Source organism: Salmo trutta, chromosome 14 (genome assembly GCF_901001165.1).
Source record: "Salmo trutta chromosome 14, fSalTru1.1, whole genome shotgun sequence".
Classification (NCBI taxonomy): domain Eukaryota; kingdom Metazoa; phylum Chordata; class Actinopteri; order Salmoniformes; family Salmonidae; genus Salmo; species Salmo trutta.
This window is the reverse complement of record NC_042970.1, coordinates 22,239,503-22,260,495: the sequence shown is the minus strand read 5'-3', so window position 1 is coordinate 22,260,495 and position 20,993 is coordinate 22,239,503. Positions and strand designations below refer to the sequence as shown.

The 20,993-nt window shown below is 42.0% G+C and overlaps 1 protein-coding gene across 6 annotated transcripts in view; it reads right to left on the bottom strand.

Moving 5' to 3' along the window:
* Positions 1-1,149: 1,149 nt before the first annotated feature.
* The window catches only part of dnah1 (dynein, axonemal, heavy chain 1), a 55,588-nt gene continuing 35,744 nt past the window's right edge, over positions 1,150-20,993 (bottom strand). For 3 of the 6 annotated variants that reach the window (XM_029774907.1, XM_029774910.1, XM_029774908.1), the window contains exons 57-77: positions 20,768-20,959; positions 16,170-16,301; positions 15,877-16,002; positions 15,624-15,743; positions 15,171-15,320; positions 14,569-15,078; positions 14,177-14,372; positions 13,791-13,942; positions 13,502-13,698; positions 12,743-12,887; positions 12,264-12,422; positions 11,743-11,874; positions 11,451-11,621; positions 11,151-11,330; positions 10,421-10,597; positions 10,150-10,320; positions 6,132-6,262; positions 5,788-5,932; positions 2,342-2,548; positions 1,884-2,118; positions 1,150-1,513 (exon numbers count right to left, since the gene is read on the bottom strand). In XM_029774907.1, the coding sequence (XP_029630767.1) occupies positions 1,392-1,513; positions 1,884-2,118; positions 2,342-2,548; positions 5,788-5,932; positions 6,132-6,262; positions 10,150-10,320; positions 10,421-10,597; positions 11,151-11,330; positions 11,451-11,621; positions 11,743-11,874; positions 12,264-12,422; positions 12,743-12,887; positions 13,502-13,698; positions 13,791-13,942; positions 14,177-14,372; positions 14,569-15,078; positions 15,171-15,320; positions 15,624-15,743; positions 15,877-16,002; positions 16,170-16,301; positions 20,768-20,959 (3,750 nt within the window). In that variant the 3' untranslated portion in view covers positions 1,150-1,391. Of the gene's footprint in view, positions 1,514-1,883; positions 2,119-2,341; positions 2,549-5,787; positions 5,933-6,131; positions 6,263-10,149; positions 10,321-10,404; positions 10,598-11,150; positions 11,331-11,450; positions 11,622-11,742; positions 11,875-12,263; positions 12,423-12,742; positions 12,888-13,501; positions 13,699-13,790; positions 13,943-14,176; positions 14,373-14,568; positions 15,079-15,170; positions 15,321-15,623; positions 15,744-15,876; positions 16,003-16,169; positions 16,302-20,767; positions 20,960-20,993 lie in introns of those variants that run through there. The other 3 variants (XM_029774909.1, XM_029774911.1, XM_029774912.1) reach the window with 3 other exon arrangements.

Sequence of the window (20,993 nt, the reverse complement as noted above, 5' to 3'; positions counted from 1 at the left end):
ATCATCTCTGTACCCCACACATACAATTATCTGTAAGGTCCCTAAGTCGAGCAGTGGATTTAAAACACAGATTCAATCACAAAGACCAGGGAGGTTTTCCAATGCCTCGCAAAGAAGGACACCTATTGATAGATGGGTAAAAAAAATGCAGACATTGAATATCCCTTTGAGGATAGTAAAGTTATGAATTACACTTTGGAAGGCGTATCAATACACCCAGTCACTACAAAGATACAGGCTTCCTTCCTAACTCAGTTGCCGGAGAGGAAGGAAACCGCTCAGGGATTTCACGATGAGGCCAATGGTGACTTAAAACAGTTAGAGTTTAATGGCTGTGAAAGGAGAAAACTGAGGATGGATCAACAACATTGTAGGTCCTCCACAATACTAACCTAATTAAAAAAGTGCAAAGAAGGTAGCCTGTACAGAATAAAAAATTCCAAAACATGCATCCTGTTAAAATATTCCAAAACATGCATCCTGTTTGCAACAAGGCATTAAAGTAATAATGGAAAAAAATGTGTCAAAGCAATTAACTTTGAGGCAAATCCAATACAACACATTATTGAGTTATACTCTCCATATTGGTAGCTGCATTATGTTAAGGGTATGCTTGTAATCATTAAGGACTGGGGAGTTTTACAGGATAAAAAATAAATGGAATGGCTAAGCACAGGCAAAATCCTAGAGGAAAACCAGCCTCAGTCTGCTTTCCTTCCACCAGACAATGGGAGATGAATTCACCATTCAGCAGATCAATAACCTAAAACACAAGGACAAATCTACACTGGAGTTGCTTACTAAGAAGACAGTGAATGTTCCTGAGTGGCTGACTTACAGTTTTGATTTAAATCTACTTAAAAATCTATGAAAAGACCTGAAAATGATTGTTTAGCAATGATCAACAATTTGACAGAGCTTGAAGAACGTTGAAAAAAATCATGGGAAAATGTTGCACTATCCCAGTGTGAAAGGCTCTTAAGAGACTTACCCAGAAAGACTCATAGCTGTAATCGCTGCCAAAAATGCTTCTACAAAGTACTGACTCAGGGGTGTGAATACTTATGTAACTGAGATATCTGTATTTCATTTTCAATACATTTTCAAAAATGTCTAAAAACATGTTTTCACTTTGTCGTTATGGGGTATTGTGTGTAGATGGGTGAGACAAAATGTCAATTTAATCAATTTTGAATTCAGGCAGTAACACAACAAAATGTGGAATAAGTCAAGGGGTATGAATACTTTCTGAAGGCACTGTAGAAACATAGAAACATTCCCCCTCAGTTAAAATGTGCATCCTGCCAGGAAAGTCCAGTTTGTTTGATTTTGATGTTTTTGTTGTGTATGTAGTAAGGGAAAGAGAAACTGTGTGTGTGTGTTGATTGTGTTTAGTAGTCCAGTGCACAGATGAGGGCAACTCCCTGTTTGATCCAGTATCTCTGGGTGGTGTGTGTGGGCAGCTCCACAGCGATCACGTAGTTAGTAGAGTGACCCGTCGTAGACAGAGTTCCTATAGAGGAAACACGGAGCTGCAGTCAGGACCAGACTCAAACTACTGTACTCCATTTTATGTTGATTAAGGTAAATCATGGTGATCTCATCTGTCAACAAACTGTAATAGTCCCTGGAAGCTGACGATGGAAAATGCATAGCTACAGTATGAAGCATTTCGTTATTAGACACCGGGTCTATTTTGGGCATGTAATAAACCACCTAAAAAAAGCACACGGGCTAATACACTATTACACAGACAGACACACTAATATAAGGATATGCAATCAAACACCAGCACACACACAAACACTGTTGGAGCCAGATCCTTGTACATGAGTGTATACAGTAGGTGCAGTATTGGCCTGTTGTATTGCTCAGGCACTGACCGGCGCGTGTGAGGGTCTTGTAGATGGGGCAGATGTAAACTCCTGAAGTGGGTGGTTTGCGGTTGGGCTCAGGAACCATCCAGATGACAGCCATCTCAGTGTAGAGCTCTTTGGGCCGGGACTCAGTGAGCCGGCCTACCTTGGCGTCCCAGCGCGCCCCCTCCAGGAACAAGCCGTGGATGTAGCAACCCATCTCAGGCCTCTCCTTCAGCGCAGAGGCAGACTCCCTCATCACCTGGGATGGGACATAAAGGAGAAGGCACAGATGTCATTAAGTTCAAGGATGTCATCAAAAACTTCCAACGTAGAAATCGGCCAAGTAATACCCAATCAAAACAAGTAATCCATTTCCCAACAGGGTTAATTGCTCACGATAAATGTAACCTCCAATATGAAATAAATTCTCATTTGGGGAGGAGGGAAGGGAGGAAGGGAATGAGAGTGTGCTGCTATCTCACCCTGAAGTCAAAGCCGATGGTATCTATGGAGACCACGGAGCGGCGGGCAAAGTTCTGCAGTGTTCCTGTGAGGAAGGCCTGGGGGAAGAAGAAGCCACTGATCCAGAAGACAGGTGGGACACCGTCAGAGATCCAGCCATGTAAGAACTTGATCCTCTGGAGCAGGTCAGACACCCAGGAGGCCAGGGGTTTCAAAGAGGGGTAGGCCTGGTGGAAGACAGGGAGAGACAGAGGGAATACTTAATGACATGTACACATTTCAATGGGGTTCTTAAATGAACAGGAATCAGACACCGGTATACAGATGAAACAATGTATTGTAAAACGAATAACGAATTGGGCTCCTGAGTTGTGCAGCGGTCTAAGGCGCAAGAGGGTTCACTGTAGTCCCTGGTTCGAATCCAGGCTGCATCACATTCGGCTGTAATTGGGAGTCCCATAGAATGGCGCACAATTGGCCCAGCGTTGTCCATGTTTGGCTGGGATAGGACATCATTGTAAATAAGAATTTGTTCTTAACTGACTTGCCCAGTTAAATAAAGGTTAAATACCAATACATTTAAGGCAAAACTACAGAACATAATGTAACCCTGGTGACTTTGTTGTTTTTTTAGCACGGACAGAATTATTTACTGTGTGCTGACATTGTTGCTTGTGGGACATATTTGGGAGATGGACCAGTTAGTCAACAGTGCGACACATGAGAGAGAAGAGAGAGGACTCAAGAAAATGTGGAAGGACCACCAGAGGGCCGGCTGGGCTCACGGATAGTAGCCCAACAAGGCATGTGAGACCAGGTAACCAGAGTCAATTAAGCACAGCTGACGGTACTAATGAGATATTCTCTTTCCCCTACAAGAGAGAGGATGGAACCAGCAAGAAGGGAGGAAGATAAACTATCTCTGGAGAATGGCTACGGAGAGCGAGGTGCTATCCAAGAAGATCCATTAAGACGGTGACGAATATGTGATTGTTGTTATAGTTTGAAGATAATCGTAATGTGATCCTGTGTCATCTAAAGAAGATGTATGTTGTTCCTTTGGAGATTCTCATTGACTGTGTTGGAGTGTTTGTATTGTCAGAAATCCCTCAATAGAGAACTGTGTTGAATCAAGAAAACCTACTCTGGACTTGTTTATTCCACCTTTCCACTTTAGAGTGACACCAAATGACTTGGTCCGCTCACAAAAACTACAAACTATCAACGTTTGTAACTAGTTGTTTCAAGCAGTTTAAAAATGTGTACCTCGCTCACGAGGGAAAATAAATGTAGTAGAAATGATGAACATTTAGTTGAGGATCCCCGATCACAGTGAGCTCAGTGAGGGAATTGTTGCTTCTACTTTCTCGGACTGAGACGATCAACTGTCATCAACAGGCTGTTCTTTCTGCCTCTCGACCGCTATGCTGAGAGACTGCGTTACAACGATCGTGGTAAAAGAGAGAGGAATTCATAGTTTGAGTGGTCCCGTGGGGGTTTTCACAAAAGGAAAAGTGTAGAGTGATTTCAGTGTGTTTCATAGATGCGGTAAAGAGGTCAATCGAACTTGACCAAAACAATGGAATTACCATGGAAAGGGCTGGGGGAAACAGCCATGGGGGAAAGATTCTGAACCTCCTCATAGAGTACCACAGTATGAGTCATAATACCCATTAAATCTAGCGGTCAAACAAGGAAATGGTTCCAATCAGTTTTTCCCATAGGGGTTTTTAAGGGCTGTGTTTCGTGTAGGCTTACCCTGACATGACATTTTGATAACCGTGTAAGTCTTTCTAGGACAAGGTGACTTTTATCAATATATTCGCCTGTATTTACCCCCCAAAAACGAAATGCTAATTAGCTACTAATGTGGCTATCAAAGAACTACAAATGTCATGACGATCTGGACAAGACTGCCGAATCGAGGCAAAGGTAAGAATCTCTGGATTAACTATCTAATGTTAGCTAAATTTAGGAATTCATAAATTGCCTACATTTCTTTAAATGGATAATTCTGTGAACTGTCTTGGGCAAGTTTTAAATTGACACAATACCTGTTAGCAAAGGTATCTGCTAGATATGATTTGCAGGAGCTTGCAGGGATTTGTAGTCTTGCATGATATCTACTTTGATGCTAATTAGCATTTTTGAATCTGAGAGTTAATAGAGCCGAATATATTTATAAAAGTCACCTTGTCCGAGAGATTTACATGGTTATTAAAAAACGTCACGCCAGGGTAGGCGTACACAAAACACAGCCCTTATTTTAAGTGTTTATAAAATTCCCTATGGGAAAACTGAATGGTGGAAAAACGATTGTAACCATTTCCTTATTTGACCGCTAGGTTTTATGGGTATTATGACACCTCCACTGTGGGGCTCTATTGCCCCCCAGCAAAGTTTGTCTATATTTAGGCTATTGTTTATATGTGTATTTCACACTATGTTGAGGTAAAAATCTGAGTATAATGCTTGTATAGATGTCATCCCTAACACATGTTCATGTCATGGTTACCAATCAACTGCATTACAGTTGAACACGAGTTTGACTACCATCAACGATTTATGTAAGCTAGATATGCTAACCAGCTTATATAAACGGGAGTTAGCATTTACCAGTCACTACTTTTAAATCTGAAAAGGGTTAACTTCTACATGTCATACAGCGAAAACAGCCAAATCGGACTTAAGTAAGCACATTGTAGTCCTGTTACAATACATAAATCATGACGGATTTGACGAATATTCACTTTTTTAGATCAGATTTGTGGAATGTGCGCCAATCTTCCATTGACTCCTTGATTGCATCTATTTTGGATAGCCACAGGTCCGTTGACTAGTGGTTTCCATTTGCACGCTGCGCCTCGGTGACGTGGCAGTAAAGTTTAGAACGATTCGTGAGTCTATTTGTGACTTTGCATTTTTTCGTGTTTCTTTTATTGTGTTGAAGGGGATCCTCATTTAAAGTATCTATGAGCGCTCTGAGGTGTTGAACTAAACTCTGGTACCAGATCTGTACTAATTACATGAGTGTGTATATACAGTAGCTGTGATTGATTTAGTGATTCAAAAGGGGTTGATAACTGTAGGTGTATACCATGTTTTTAACTTGCGTTGTTTATTGAAACTGAATTGACATGTTTTCCTTTTAATAATAATTTATAACCATCGGTTGTTTGTGATTATTCTTTTGCATAGTTCAAGGGATATCTAATTGGTGTGTATTTCAATACTGTGTGTGCATATTATATTTCATAGTGGGTAAACTATATATTCTTTAGGGGTATATTACCTACTAGGTTAGGCCCAACACAGTCCACACACTAAATTTTCACATGCTTACATAGTTTATTATTGCCACACACCTAGATACTAGGTTCAAATTGATATTAACTGAGGTCCCTCAGCATAGAGGACTACAATAATGTAACTCTAAATATGTTCATGTATATGTTCCAGTAAATACCTTGGCCTGCCACATGTCAGGGACTTTGTTGATGAATAGGCTGTTGGCCATAAGCTCCAGTTCTGATGACATCACCACTAAGCCCTTCAGAGCCTTCACAATATCACTGAGGCTCTGGGATATGACCACTAACAACCGGTTATACCTGAGAGAGAAGGGTGGGCGGAGAGGGATAAGAGAAAGAATGAGATTCTCAGGAGAATGTTGACTATAGAAGAGCTCTCTGATATGGAATATTGTGATGGTAACTGGAACTGTCTTGAAGTTAATGGTAGGAGAAACAGATATGGCACTAGACAGAATGTTAGGGACTTCAGCAGTGGTTTATGACAGGACTAGGTTACCTGATGACCTCCTGGATCAGGACTGTGTTCATGGACTCCTCATACTGGACTGGGTACTTAGTCATCACCTCCTGAACACTGATAGGCTGGGGGACCTTCTCAACAATGCCTGCCACTATCTCCTCTACGATCTACAGGGAAAGAAACAAGATCCATTACCAGCCCAGCCTGAATTCCTTCAAACTTACAACACACAATCACTCAACACAACCCCCCCACACTTTCTGAAGGTACTGTGCATTTAGAAAGTATTCATACCCCTTGACTTATTCCACATTTTGTTGCGTTAATTAAAGCCTGAATTCAAAATGGATGAAATGTGTTTTTCCTCACCTATCTACACACAATACCCCATAATGACAAAGTGAAAACAAGTTTTTATAAATTTTTGCAAATGTATTGAAAATGAAATACAGAAAAATCGCATTTACATACAGTAAGTATTCACAACCGGAGTCAATACATTTTAGAATCACCTTTGGCAGCAATTTCTGGGTAAGTCTTTCTGGTTAAGTCTCTATGGGCTTTGCACACCTGGATTGTACAATATTTGCACATTATTATTATTGAGAAAATTCTTCAAGCTCTGTCAAGTTGGTTGTTGATCATTGCTAGACAGCCATTTTCAAGTCTTGCCATAGATTTTCAAGCCGATTTAAGTCAAAACTGTAACTAGGCCACTCAGGAACATTTAATATCATCTTGGTAAGCAACTTCAGTGTATAGTTGTGTTTTAGGTTATTGTCCTGCTGAAAGGTGAATTTGTCTCTCTGTGGCCGTTGGAAAGCAGACTGGACCAGGTTTTCCTCCAGGATTTTGCCGATACTTAGCTCTATTCAGTTTATTTTTATCCTAAAAAAAAACTCCCTAGTCCTTGCCGATGGGACAAGCATACCCATAACATGATGCTTGAAGATATGAAAACTGGTACTGTGATGTGTTGTGTTGGATTTGCCCCATACAAAACGCTTTATACTCAGGACATAAAGTTCATTTCTTTGCCATTTTTTTTTGCAGTTTTACTTTACCGCCTTATTACAAACAGAATGATGTTTTGGAATATTTGTATTATGTACAGGCTTACTTCTTTTCACTCTGTCATTTAGGTTAGTATTGTGGAATAGAGGTCGACCGATTAATCGGAATGGCCGATTAATTAGGGCTGATTTCAAGTTTTCATAACAATCGGAAATGTATTATTTTTTTTTTTTTTAGACCTTTATTTAACTAGGCAAGTCAGTTAAGAACACATTCTTATTTTCAATGACGGCCTAGGAACAGTGGGTTAACTGCCTTGTTCAGGGGCAGAACGACAGATTTTTACCTTGTCAGCTCAGCAATTCAATCTTGCAACCTTACGGTTAACTAGTCCAACGCTCTAACCACCTGCTTTACGTTGCACTCCACGAGGTTACGCGAATGCAGTAAGAAGCTAAGGTAAGTTGCTAGCTAGCATTAAACTTATCTTATAAAAAACAATCAATCAATCATAATCACTAGTTAACTACACATGGTTGATGATATTACTAGTTTATCTAGCCTGTCCTGCGTTGCATATAATCGCTTAGGTACACGTTGCTCCAACCATAAACATCAATGCCTTTCTTAAAATCAATACACAAGTATATATTTTTAAACCTGCATATTTAGTTAATATTGCCTGCAAACATGAATTTCTTTTAACTAGGGAAAATGTGTCACTTCTCTTGCAAACAGAGTCAGGGTATATGCAGCAGTTTGGGCCGCCTGGCTCGTTGCGAACTGTGAAGACTATTTCTTCCTAACAAAGACAGCCGACTTCGCCAAACGGGGATGATTTAACAAATGCACATTTGCGAAAAAAGCACAATCGTTGCACGACTGTACCTAACCATAAACATCAATGCCTTTCTTAAAATCAATACACAGAAATATATATTTTTAAACCTGCATATTTAGCTAAAAGAAATCCAGGTTAGCAGGCAATATTAACCAGGTGAAATTGTGTCATTTTGCGTTCATTGCACGCAGTCAGGGTATATGCAACAGTTTGGGCCGCCTGGCTTGTTGCGAACTAATTTGCCAGAATTTTACGGAATTATGACATAACACTGAAGGTTGTGCAATGTAACAGCAATAACGTTTTTTTTTCGAGATGATAGTTTCCGGATTCAACCATATTAATGACCTAAGGCTCGTGTTTCTGTGTTATTATGTTATAATTAAGTCTATGATTTGATAGAGCAGTCTGATTGAGCGATGGTAGGCACCAGCAAGCTCGTAAGCATTCATTCAAAATAGCACTTTCGTGCGTTTTGCCAGCAGCCCTTCGCGCAGCCCTTTGCGCTGTTTATGACTTCAAGCCTATCAACTCCAAAGATTAGGCTGGTGTAACCGATATGAAATGGCTAGCTAGTGGGCCGGGTGCGCGCTAATAGCGTTTCAAACGTCACTCGCTCAGAGACTTGGAGTAGTTTTTTTCCTTCCTCTACATGGGTAACGCTGCTTCGAGGGTGGCTGTTGTCGATGTGTTCCTGGTTCGAGCCCAGGTAGGAGCGAGGAGAGGGACGGAAGCTATATTGCTACACTGGCAATACTAAAGTGCCTATAAGAACATCCAATAGTCAAGGTATATGAAATACAAATCGTATAGAGAGAAATAGTCCTATAATAACTACAACCTAAAAACATCTTACCTGGGAATATTGAAGACTCATGTTAAAAGGAACCACCAGCTTTCATATGTTCTCATGTTCTGAGCAAGGAACTTAAACGTTAGCTTTTTTACATGGCACATATTGCACTTTTACTTTCTTCTCCAACACTTTGTTTTTGCATTATTTAAACCAAATTGAACAGGTTTCATTATTTATTTGAGGCTAAATTGATTTTATTGATGTATTATATTAAGTTAAAATAAGTGTTCATTCAGTATTGTTGTAATTGTCATTACAAATAAAGAAATACATAAAAAAAAAAAAAAAAAAGATCGGCCGATTAATCAGTATCGGCTTTTTTGGTCCTCCAATAATCGGTATCGGCGTTGAAAAATCATAATCGGTCGACCTCTAATGTGGAATAACTAAAATGTTGTTGATCCATCCTCAGTTTTCTCCTATCACAACCATTAAACTCTGTAACTGCTTTAACGTCACCATTGGCCTTATGGTGAAATCCCTGAGCGGTTTCCTTCCTCTCCGACAACTGAGTTAGGAAGGAAGCCTGCATCTTTGTAGTGACTGGGTGTATTGATACCCCATCCAAAGTGTAATTAATAACTTCACCATGCTCAAAGGGATATTTAATGTCTGTTTTTTTGTTTTTTTACCCATCTACCAATAGGTGCCCTTCTTTGCGAGGCATTGGAAAACCTACCTGGTCATTGTGGTTGAATCTGTGTTTGAAATTCACTGCTCAACTGAGGAACCTTACAGATAATTGTATGTGTGGGTAACAGAGATCAAGGGAATCATTCAGACATCATGCTAAACACTAATATTGCACACAGAGTGAGTTCATGCAACTTATTATGTGACTTGTTAAGCACATGTTTACTCCTGAAGTTATTTAGGCTTGCCATAAAAAAGGGGTTGAATACTTATTGACTCAAGAAAATTTCAGATGTACATTTTTTATACATTTCAAAAAATGTCTAAAAACATAATTCCAGTTTGACATTATGGGGTATTGTGTGTAGAACAGTGACACAACATCTCAATTGAATCTATTTTATACTCAGGTTGTAACACAACAACATTTGGGAAAAGTCAAGGGGTGTGAATACTTTCTGAAGGCATTGTATGTTAGCATGTCAACAGAATGGTACCCTGAGTATTACCTATGAGCTTTTGTCAACAAGTCTAACAGCTAAGGAGGCTAGAGTAAGAGCTGTATAAGCAACAAATATAAGTAAGACTAGCTGCTGACATGGACCCAGATAGGACAATAAACAAAACAAAAGTTCAAAACCTGTTTCTTGCTGGGGTAGAGTTTCAGCGAGAGTAGACACAGGAGAGGACACACACAGTACACACAGTACCTCTTCTCTGGCCTTGCCCCCGCTGGCTGCTGCTTTAGGCTGGAGCTGCACCACGGCTCCCAGCAGGGCAAACGCCTCGTTCTGGGCAAAACTGATGTTAGCATTGTCATGGAGACCAAAGATCTCAGGTGTGTCGTTGATGGGCAGGCCACGGATGTACGCCAGGTAGCCCTGAGAGACAAGCAAAACGGATATTAGTAGTTGTTGGTTGGGAATTAACCAGTGTTTATTAATGCTTAATCAGACCAAACTAACCGTCTCATTCTCTGACCTTGATGTCGAGCTCAGTGTCGATCTGCCTGTAGACTCCAGAGGCAGAGTAGGCGTAGTCGGTGCCGAGCACAGCAGGACAGTAGAAGTCCTCCAACACGTTGAGGATGCAGCGGCGGTCCCAGTCATCGGTCACACGACCACCATAGTTGATCTCCCCCGCAGTGTACTTCAGAACCTGGACAGATGGAGTAGAGAACGACGGCACAATCAATCACTGAAAGAACGCAGGCACATACACGCACCAGAAAAAAAAGACACACTGAAAAATACAAAATGCACAATCTTGCTAGAAGTATTTGTTTCAGCTGATAGTTCAAATATTTGTAATAAGAATAACATTTCAATGACAATAGAAACCAATTTGGAATATTTGCAGTGTGTCAGACAGTGGACAAGGACGGGTGAAGCTTTACAGGGAGAGAAGAGAGATACGTTTTAGGACTGTAGACAGGAATAGTGGACAGTGGAGAATAGCTAAAAGAATGGAACCAGAGATAAAAGGGTAGGAAATGAGAGGAGATAAAAGGGTAAGAAATGAGAGGAGATAACAGGGTAAGAAATGAGAGGAGATAAAAGATAAAGAAGGAGAGGGGAGATGAAAAGAGAAATACTAAAGGAAACGCTAGAAGAGAAGGAAGCTAGAAGAGAAGGAAGAGAGAGAGAGAGAGAGAGAGAGAGAGAGAGAGAGAGAGAGAGTTAGAGAGAGTTAGAGAGAGTGTCTTCCCCACCTTATAGGGGATGTCCTGGTACTCATCCAGGAACATCTTGAGCTGGCTGATACAGATGCGCAGGTCACCGTCAGTGAACTCATACGGGATGTTGAACCCCAGTGGGCCGAACTTTCTGCGCTCAATGGCATTACCGTGGAACAGACACAGAGACAGGAGCAGGGACTTAAGCTCTGCAGCCTGGAGAGGAGAGGAGGAACAGGGGACAGCGTTAGACGAGGGGTCTGGGTATGTAGTTTTCCACTTGAATTACACAATACAGAAGTACACAGTATAGTATGGGAGTGAGAGGAGCCAGACCCTGGTGCAGGTAGTGATGAAGTCATCATTCAGGCTTAGGTAGGTCTTCAACAGGTTGGCCTTGATGCCTCTGGGAGGCTCGATGGTCATCTTAGAGCCATTCTGTAGAATAGACACGGGGAACTTGTTGCTGGGCAGGCTGGTGAGCCACAGACGGAAATCCCGGTGTACCTGAAGAGGAGTGAATAGGGTGTTGGCAGGTTTAAGAGTGACAAAGGTTTCTACATCTCGCTTTACTGTATAGCTTCAGTTGTGTGTTTGTGTGGATGTGTGTTCTTCTAGGTGAGCCCACCTTATCTGGGTCAATGCTCTCAATGAGTCTCTCCATGGAGGGCATCCAGCTGGGTGCCAGGTGACAATTCTGGAAGAAGACCCACTTACCCCTCTCCATGGCACTGTGCATCATGGCCTCAGCCCAGGGACCCTGACACACAACCACAACACACAGGACCAGTTGCACAGAGGTCTCGAGATGATACCAACATGACAGTGAAATACTGTAGATATCACAAGGCTTCGGTTCAAACATCATGATTTTGAGCCTAGGATTAATTCTGTCTCAGTTATTTCTCAGACTGGCTTGCACTCATGGTGATGGTGAATGTAGCACGTCTTTAGAAGGGGATACATACAGGACACAGAGTCCTAGTCCTCTGGCTAGAAATAGACTGGTAATTATCACTGAGGTGGGGAGACTAAGCTTTTCTTAGCATGACAAATGAGAGTGACCTCATTGGGAGGATTAATTTCCAGTGGGATGTCCCGTGGGTGGGAGGAGTGAGTTTTCCCAGGCATTCCCCAGGCCCTACTGACCTGCCCCTGGCCCAGGGAGATGGCACTCATCTTCTTGGAGAACTTCATGACGTCAGCAAACTTGTAGAGGTCAGCGGCAGGGTCGGTTCCGGGAGATAGGACGAAGATGAGCGGCGTGGAGGGGGACGACTCCTTAAATACAACAGACAGATCTGATGCCTGGGGAGAAATGGAAGGAAGGAGGGATGGAAGGAAGGAGGGAGGTAGGGAGGGAGGGAGTAAGGAGAGAGAGGTACAGTACAGAACGAGGTATGAGAAACATCAAATAAACAATGAGGTGACCTACATTGGGAAAAACTCTGATGAGTTTATATTGTAAATATTTAAGCCAAATGGCTTTAGAATAAACCTGGTGGCAAAGTGTTTACACTGAGTTGGATACAAGGCAAAACAACATACCAAAGATGGCATTGACAGTGGCACTGAGGTAAATGCAACTTAGGATGTCTTCACTACCCAGAAAGGCAAAAGTGCAGCACCTGTGGCTCTATGAAGCGCTGGCCCAGCTGAGCAGCAACAAAGTCCTGCAGGCCGTGAGTCATGCGGTCAGCTCTCAGGCAGCGCAGTATCAACAGCTTCTGGAAAGAGTCCAGTTGGGTATTCCATTCCCCTGGGACCGGCTCCCTAGACACACACGCACACATCCACGGACACCAGCCAGCAGTCAGAGTAGGTGTAATTTGCAGTATCTATTAACACACTGCAAACTAGCATGTGTTGTGTCTACACTCTTAGAAAAAAAGGTGCTATCTAGAACCTAAAAGCGTTCTTAAGCTGTCCCCATAGGCTAACCCTTTGAAGAACTCTTTATGGTTCCAGGTAGAACCCTTTTGGGTTCAATCTAGAACTCCTTTCAAAAGATGGTTCTACATGGAACCAAAAAGGGTTCTCCTATGGGGACAGCCAAACGAAGAACCCTTTTGGAACCCTTTTTCTAAGAGTGAAGGGTTGGCAGGCACAATATCAGTGGCACGATAATCAGAAGTATCATGGCAAGTGAACAAAACATGAAGAGGACTATATTTCTTGGCTATAGTACACAATAGTTTACATAGGACCATAAAGTTCAGTCTGCTTGGTGTTTTCTTTTTTGACATGGAAAATCAAGTATTGTGGTATTGCGATATGGGTATCAGGACAACCCTAGCTGTGCTTATAAAAAATGTAGCTTCTGTGTTCGTGTGTGTATACAGCACATCTCTGTGAATCTGGAAGAAAGTATTTGTGTGTGTGAAGACCTGTTTGGCTCGCTGCTGTCAAATATCCTCTTGAAGGCCTTCATGTGTTTGGGGAAGCTGTCTGCCAGGCTGTTGAAGGTGGGCAAAGCGCTGAGGCCCAAGATGTCCTGCCAGGCACGCTCAGACAGCCACCTCACTGCAGGGTTGGACAGCTGCTGCTGGGGCATGCCCCCCGCCAGCAGGTACCGCCACTCGGACTGGCAGGTGGAACACAAACAGAGTATGAGCACAGATACACTTTAAAAACAACAATACAGACCAAACAATAAACACCACCAGTTCCTCCTACCATATCGATCTTGTTCTCATTCATCATGATGCGAGCACACAGCAGGAAGGCGAACATGAGCTTGTGCTTCTCAAACAGAGAGCGGCACACGTTGCTGTACAGGCTGAAGGTGAAGAACTCATTGATGTTGATGATCCTCTGCTCCACCGTGTCTGGGAGGGACACACAGGGCCAACACAATGAGAAAAGAGTTTATTAAGGGGGTTGGATATATTCATGCTACCTTTGGTGCTTAATGATACATGCTACAGAAAAGTGTTTGGCCACGATTTTTGCATTGCTGTGATGTTAGCAGTTAAGCATTCAGTTGTGAAAGGGTTGTCCTAAAATGCATACAGATACAGTATGTGTGTCTACATTTATGTGGGTGTGTGAGTTATCTTTACCTGCCCTCTCGGAGTTGGCAATGCCTGACATGAAGATGCCCAAAAACCACTCCAGGGAGTACTGGTACATGGGGTCCACGTTGGAAAGGTCCGATACGCAGAAGAAGAGAATCTGAGTACGCACAGCCACAGGGACATACTCCAGACGAGTGGCATCAATGTCCCGCTCTGTCTCCTCAGCCACCATCACTTTGGCCTGACAATGACATCAGCCTTTGTATGGTCATAGTGCCACATCAACGACTCAACAGTTGATTGAACAGTAACAGTATGTTCTTCACAAAGGGGCAGAGTTAAAAATACACTTGGAAATAACATGTAAAAGCCTTATTTTGGGAAATCCAAAGGGGTCAAGTTGAAGTGTGGTGGTTACACTGCTCCCCGTGTCTGACCTGGATCTCTCCGGCCTTGATCTTGGAGGCTCCCAGCACCCGTATGAGTTCCTCATCGTCCACAGGGTTTCCCTCTGAGGAGCTGAGGCGGAACAGGATCTGGTCTTCTATCTCCTTCAGCTCCTGCTTCATACGAGCGTTACTCACTATCAGCTGGTTCTTAGCCTCCTCCAGGTCAGGCCTCTCCTCAGCCACCACCCGACCCAGCAGCTGGTCCTCCAGACCACTACACACACACACACACACACACACACACACACCCACACACACACACACACACACCAGGTCAGAAGTCAACCGGCCAGGGAGTAGGGGCCAGTGTCTAAGTGAAGGTGGGTGAGCACAATACCTGGGGGACAGGGTGAAGTTGATGAGGGTAACCTTAGTGGAGATCTCAGGGGAGTAGTGTGGGTTGGGTAGCTTGGTGGTGATGTACATTTTGAAGTCATCGTGGTAGGGAATGACAGCGTCTCCCAGCTTCAGAACTGTGCTGCCCTGCTGCTTGAACGTCTGAGGGTAACAACAAGCAACAACTGCAATGAGTTGACTTTATTGTGTGTTGACTGAGTCATATCGACGTGTTATGTGCCCTAGGCAAGGACCTGTCGCAGTAGGACGGGTTCTAGAGCAGGGTCTAATTCCTCTCCGACGTTCTCCAGTAAGCAAGGCTTCCCGAAGCGAATGGCATTTTCCAGACTACGCAGGAAGTCTCGGTCACTCAGCTTCATCACGTCCAATCCATTGTCACGCTCCTGAGAGGAAGAAGGAAGCAGGGTTCAACCATCATGTCTAACCAATAGCTTCTGCATGTACATAGGAAATATATGACCATATCCCCTTTTAAATACAGGTGTCTCATTACATACAGATGCTGAAATAAAACAACATTTACTTACACAATGTAAAGCAGGACATTTGATCTCTCTATTTTCTAAAGATACTATCTAAAGCTGTGCAGTAATGGTTGTGGATAATGAGAGTATTAGCTCTATGGCTCCCTCTGTGGACTATGTTTGGAATCAGACCAGTACACAGGAATCGCTGAACATTCTCACCATGTTTTTGACCCACTTGTTGGCCTGTCCCTGTGGGTCGATGAAAAGAGCCCAGCGCTGAGAGTACTGTGTTATCACACCATTTTCCACCGACAGGTTATCCTTAGGCAGCCCTGTGATCTATACACACACATGCACACAATGGGATATTGGGATTATTTTACATTGCTATATTATTTGACACCCCGGGTCAGTCTTCTGATATAGAATATTATGTTGTATCTGTGCTAGTAGTGTTGTGAGGGGTTCTGACCTGCCAGGAGCGGATCTTGACCTTGTCCCCTAGAGTGCTAATGAGGTTGGGCTCCTCTGTGTGGGGCACCCCCTGCTCTTTAAAGCCACGCAGCCACTCATCTGCCATGGAGGCCCGGTACTCTCCCTGACAAGGTCATATACAGACAGCACACCAAATCAACACAATGGTCATCCATGGGTCATTCTCTCCACAAAATACCTAAAAGCACTACTTACTGTGACAAAACTCTGACTAATACCACAGCATAACACATACATGTAACAGTAGCACAACAACAGAGCAGCACTCACAGTAAAGGGTCCCAGGTAGGCCACATATCCTGCTGCTAGCAGCACGTCTCCTGACACGTTATTAACCATGTACTCCAGGTGCTGCACGGTCTCCCTCCAACGCACCTTCTCATCCGCTAGCCCTCCAATCAGCTGGAGAGACACACACAACACTCATAACATCAGCACCCACAGACACAGTAGACAACACTGAGTTATGTCTGAAGTAAATAAATAGGGCATTGCAAAAATTACATTGGAAGCGGAAAAAAAAAAACTTGTGTAAAATGAAAAGAACAAAGTGACAGTGTAACAGTTAACAGTAGGGTTGCAAAGTGGGGAATATTACTGGTAATTTTGGAAATGTACCAGTAAACTCACATCATTTTTTTTTTTTACTTCCAAGGATTTTAGGTAATTTTAATAACATATAAAATATATAAAATAATAAAATATGATATTTTTAATGTGGAAAATAGAATCACAAAGCTGTGAAACATTATACTAAGTATAACCCATCAACAAATTGAATACGTTGCTGTTTCTACAGGGAATATCCTTTATATTTTTACAAGTTATTCTTTTATTTAAAGAGTGACTTCCCCTAAAAAACAACTTCTCATTTTGAAAATGGCCTATGTGGCATCGATATGAGTCAGAAACATTTACTCTAGTGTCAAAATTTACTACAAAGTGTAAATAGGATAATTCAGTCTCGTCCAAAATGGAGATTTGCGAGATGATAGGAAAAAAATTATATGTCACTCAATGAAGGGTACCGTAATAGTATTCCATGGGTTGGGTTTATTTTAATGGCCAATTTGGTTTGACATTCAATATCCCTATGGGGCAAGTTATGGACCATTAGTAAATTACACAATGTACAATATTTTAAAATGTCAATAGCTCCAAATTTCAATGAATTAAAAACCCTAATCAACTTAATTTGTAGAAATTAATATACAAATATTGAAATCATTTAATGAGACACCTAAAAGATGTTCAATAGGACTATATTGTTCAATTTACATTGTGTAATTTATTGACTGTTTCTAACTATCCCCAGAGATAGGTTATCCAAAATCAAACCAATTTTGCCACAGTCGCACACCAGCCGAATGAATCTAATTGGCAAAAATAATTTGGCTTACTCTTCCCACCTGCGAACACACACAACAGACACCCACATCAAACCACACCTCGAAACCAACTCACGTTTGAATTCAGTCACAGCCGCTAGCATTTCTTAATAAACCAAACGTGGCCAAATCAGGAAGTGGAGTCGCCCTTGAAGTACTGTTTGTCAACATATCTTTGTTGCAAATGTTGCAGGGCCAAACTGGTGGCAGTTGTGAAATAAGTCAATAGTTGGAAGAGTTAATTGCAATTACATTAAAAGTCATTTGATGTTTTTTCATTAATTAGGCTATTTTGCAGTGCTTTGAGCCGGATCCTGCCAGAAAAGGATCAGTCAACTCTCCGTTTTGGACTGTTTCGTTACGTAACCTATATGCCAGGATCCAGTACTTCTCGAGGCATGAAAAAAAAAATCAGTCTGAAATGTAAAGATTCAAATAAAAGTGGTCAGAGTTAATTTGAGTTGCCTCCTCTGTAATTCTGCTGCCCCCTAAAAAAAAGAAATTTGAAAACGTTTTTTTTTAGCCCGTGCCTGATATTCTAGAATTGATTCTGGTTTGGCCGGCCCGGGTTTATGGTTTGCGCAACATCGTAACCTAGAGATCAATAGCTTATTTTTCTTTAAATAGCCTAGCTGTGGATTGTGTGTAGCCCAGTCACAAGGCATCGCCTTCATTCGGTAAAGTGCGGCAAATCTGTCAGTGAACAGCATACAGCCAAAACAGGCCTTTCGCAATATTTCAAATACAATCGCGGGTTTTAATGCAAATGGCTCCTGCTAAAAAGAGAAGACTCTAATGTGTCTGTAGGCTACCAACATATTTTATCAACTTCCAAATTGGCCTATTGCGTGAACAGCATTTGAGCGAGATAGGCTTTTGGCACGAGCGCATCGGCCATCGCCGGTGAGTGAGCTGTGCATCATTGGGTGAGTCAGTGAAAGTGGAAAGCTTTTTTAGGACTATAATTTCCTCCTCATATTGTTCACACCTAGGCCTAGGATATTCATGGATTCAAGACAAGGTTGTTTTTAATTGATCTCATATTCTCAGTTAGTCCATGTAAAAGGCATCTGTCATTTCAATAATTTTTGCAGTATTAAAAAAAGATTCTGCTTAAGTCAGCAGCCATGTAAAATGGCATAGAATTGCATGAAATGTGTTTATAACAGGCCAAATTTCTCCCATGTGTGCAACCTCTGCAAGTGCCTCTACCTACTCTACTTCTCTATGCCACTACACAAATATGATGATATGCATGCAATGTTTTATTATAAATGCGATTCTTTCAATGTGTTCCGGTACCTCAGAGCTCCTCAGGTCACCCTCCTCTTGTGCTAACTTTTTGTTTCCAGCACCTCCCAATTTACAAATTAAGTACTGCTACTTTCTCTTGAACCATATGTTCTATCTACCAGAAAATCACGGACAACATGGACACAGATATAAAGGGGGGGAAATAAAAAAAAATAAATAAAAATAAACAAAAAAATATATATAATATATATATATATATATATATATATATATATATATATATATATATTTGAAGTCGGAGGTTTACATACACTTAGGTTGGAGTCATTAAAAGTCGTTTTTCAATCACTCCACAAATGTATTGTTAACAAACTATAGTTTTGGCAAATCGGTTAGGACATCTACTTTGTGCATGACCCAAGTCATTTTTCCAACAATTGTTTACGGACAGATTATTTCACTTATAAGTCACTGTATCACAATTCCAGTGGGTCAGAAGTTTACATACACTAAGTTGACTGTGCCTTTAAACAGCTTGGAAAATTCCAGAAACTGATGTCATGGCTTTAGAAGCTTCTGATAGGCTTAATGACATCATTTCAGTCAATTGGAGGTGTACCTGTGGATGTATTTCAAGGCCTACCTTCAAGCTCAGTGCCTCTAAGCTTGACATCATGGGAAAATCTAAATAAATCCAACAAATCCACCAAGTCTGGTTCATCCTTGGGAGCAATTTCAAACACCTGATGGTACCACGTTCATCTGTACAAACAATAGTACGCAAGTATAAACACCATGGGACCACGCAGTCGTCATACTGCTCAGGAAGGAGACACGTTCTGTCTCCTAGAGATGAACGTACATTGGTGCGAAAAGTGCAAATCAATCCAAGAACAACAGCAAAGGACCTTGTGAAGATGCTGGAGGAAACAGGTACAAAAGTATCTATATCCACAGTAAAACGAGTCCTATATCGACATAACCTGAAAGGCCGCTCAGCAAGGAAGAAGCCACTGCTCCAAAACCGCCATAAAAAAGCCAGACTATGGTTTGCAACTGCCCATGGGGACAAAGATCGTACTTTTTGGAGAAATGTCCTCTTGTCTGATAAAACAAAAATAGAACTGTTTGGCCATAATGACCATCGTTGTGTTTGGAGGAAAAAGGGGGAGGCTTGCAAGCCGAAGAACACCATCCCAACCGTGAAGAACGGGGGTGGCAGCATCATGTTGTGGGGGTGCTTTGCTGCAGGAGGGACTGGTGCACTTCACAAAATAGATGGCATCATGAGGTAGGAAAATTATGTGGACATATTGAAGCAACATCTCAAGACATCAGTCAGGAAGTTAAAGCTTGGTCGTAAATGAGTCTTCCAAATGGACATTGACCCCAAGCATGCTTCCAAAGTTGTGGCAAAATGGCTTAAGGACAACAAAGTCAAGGTATTGGAGTGGCCATCACAAAGCACTGACCTCAATCCTATAGAAAATTTGTGGGCAGAACTGAAAAAGCGTGTGCGAGCAAGCAGGCCTACAAACCTGACTCAGTTACACCAGCTCTGTCAAGAGGAATGGGCCAAAATTCACCCAACTTATTGTGGGAAGCTTGTGGAAGGCTACCCGAAATGTTTGACCCAAGTTAAACAATTTAAAGGCAATGCTACCAATATAAATTGAGTGCATGTACACTTCTGACCCACTGGGAATGTGATGAAAGAAATAAAAGCTGAAATAAATAATTCTCTAGTATTATTCTGACATTTCACATTCTTAAAATAAAGTGGTGATCCTAACTGACCTAAAACAGGGAATTGCTACTCGGATTAAATGTCAGGAATTGTGAAAAACTGAGTTTAGATGTATTTGGCTAAGGTGTATGTAAACTTCCAACTTCAACTGTATATTACTCAAGTTTAAATTACCAAAATTTACACAGATTACCAAAATGACCCATCAATAACCCAGATTTCTTTTAAATCTGGTAATTTTGTAAAAAGTCTTTGCAACCCAAGTCAAGCAGTGTATGGTCTGGCCTCTATATCCTTTTAGATTTGTCCTGCACCTGCCAAGCCAGCGCAAATATGTGTGTTGTTATCAGTGAGCTTTCAATCAATCAATTAAATGCATTTACAAAGCCCTTTTTACATCAGCAGATGTCACAAAGTGCTATACAGAAACCCAGTTTAGCAATGCAGAAGCTTTGTCCCCGTCTCTCTCTCTCTCTGACCTTGTCTGCGCGGACCAGGCGGTTCTCACACAGCTGGCACTTGTTGTCCAGCTCGTCCCTCTTGGCCAGACAGTCATGATACTTGGCCTGCAGCGTTGCGATGCCCTCTTCCACCTGTGCCAGCTTCTCATTGGCATCGTCCAGGATGAGCTGGGTCGCAGCCAGGTCCTCCTGGGCCTCCTGCAGAGCTTTCTGCGCGAGCACGCACAGGAATGAAAGATATACA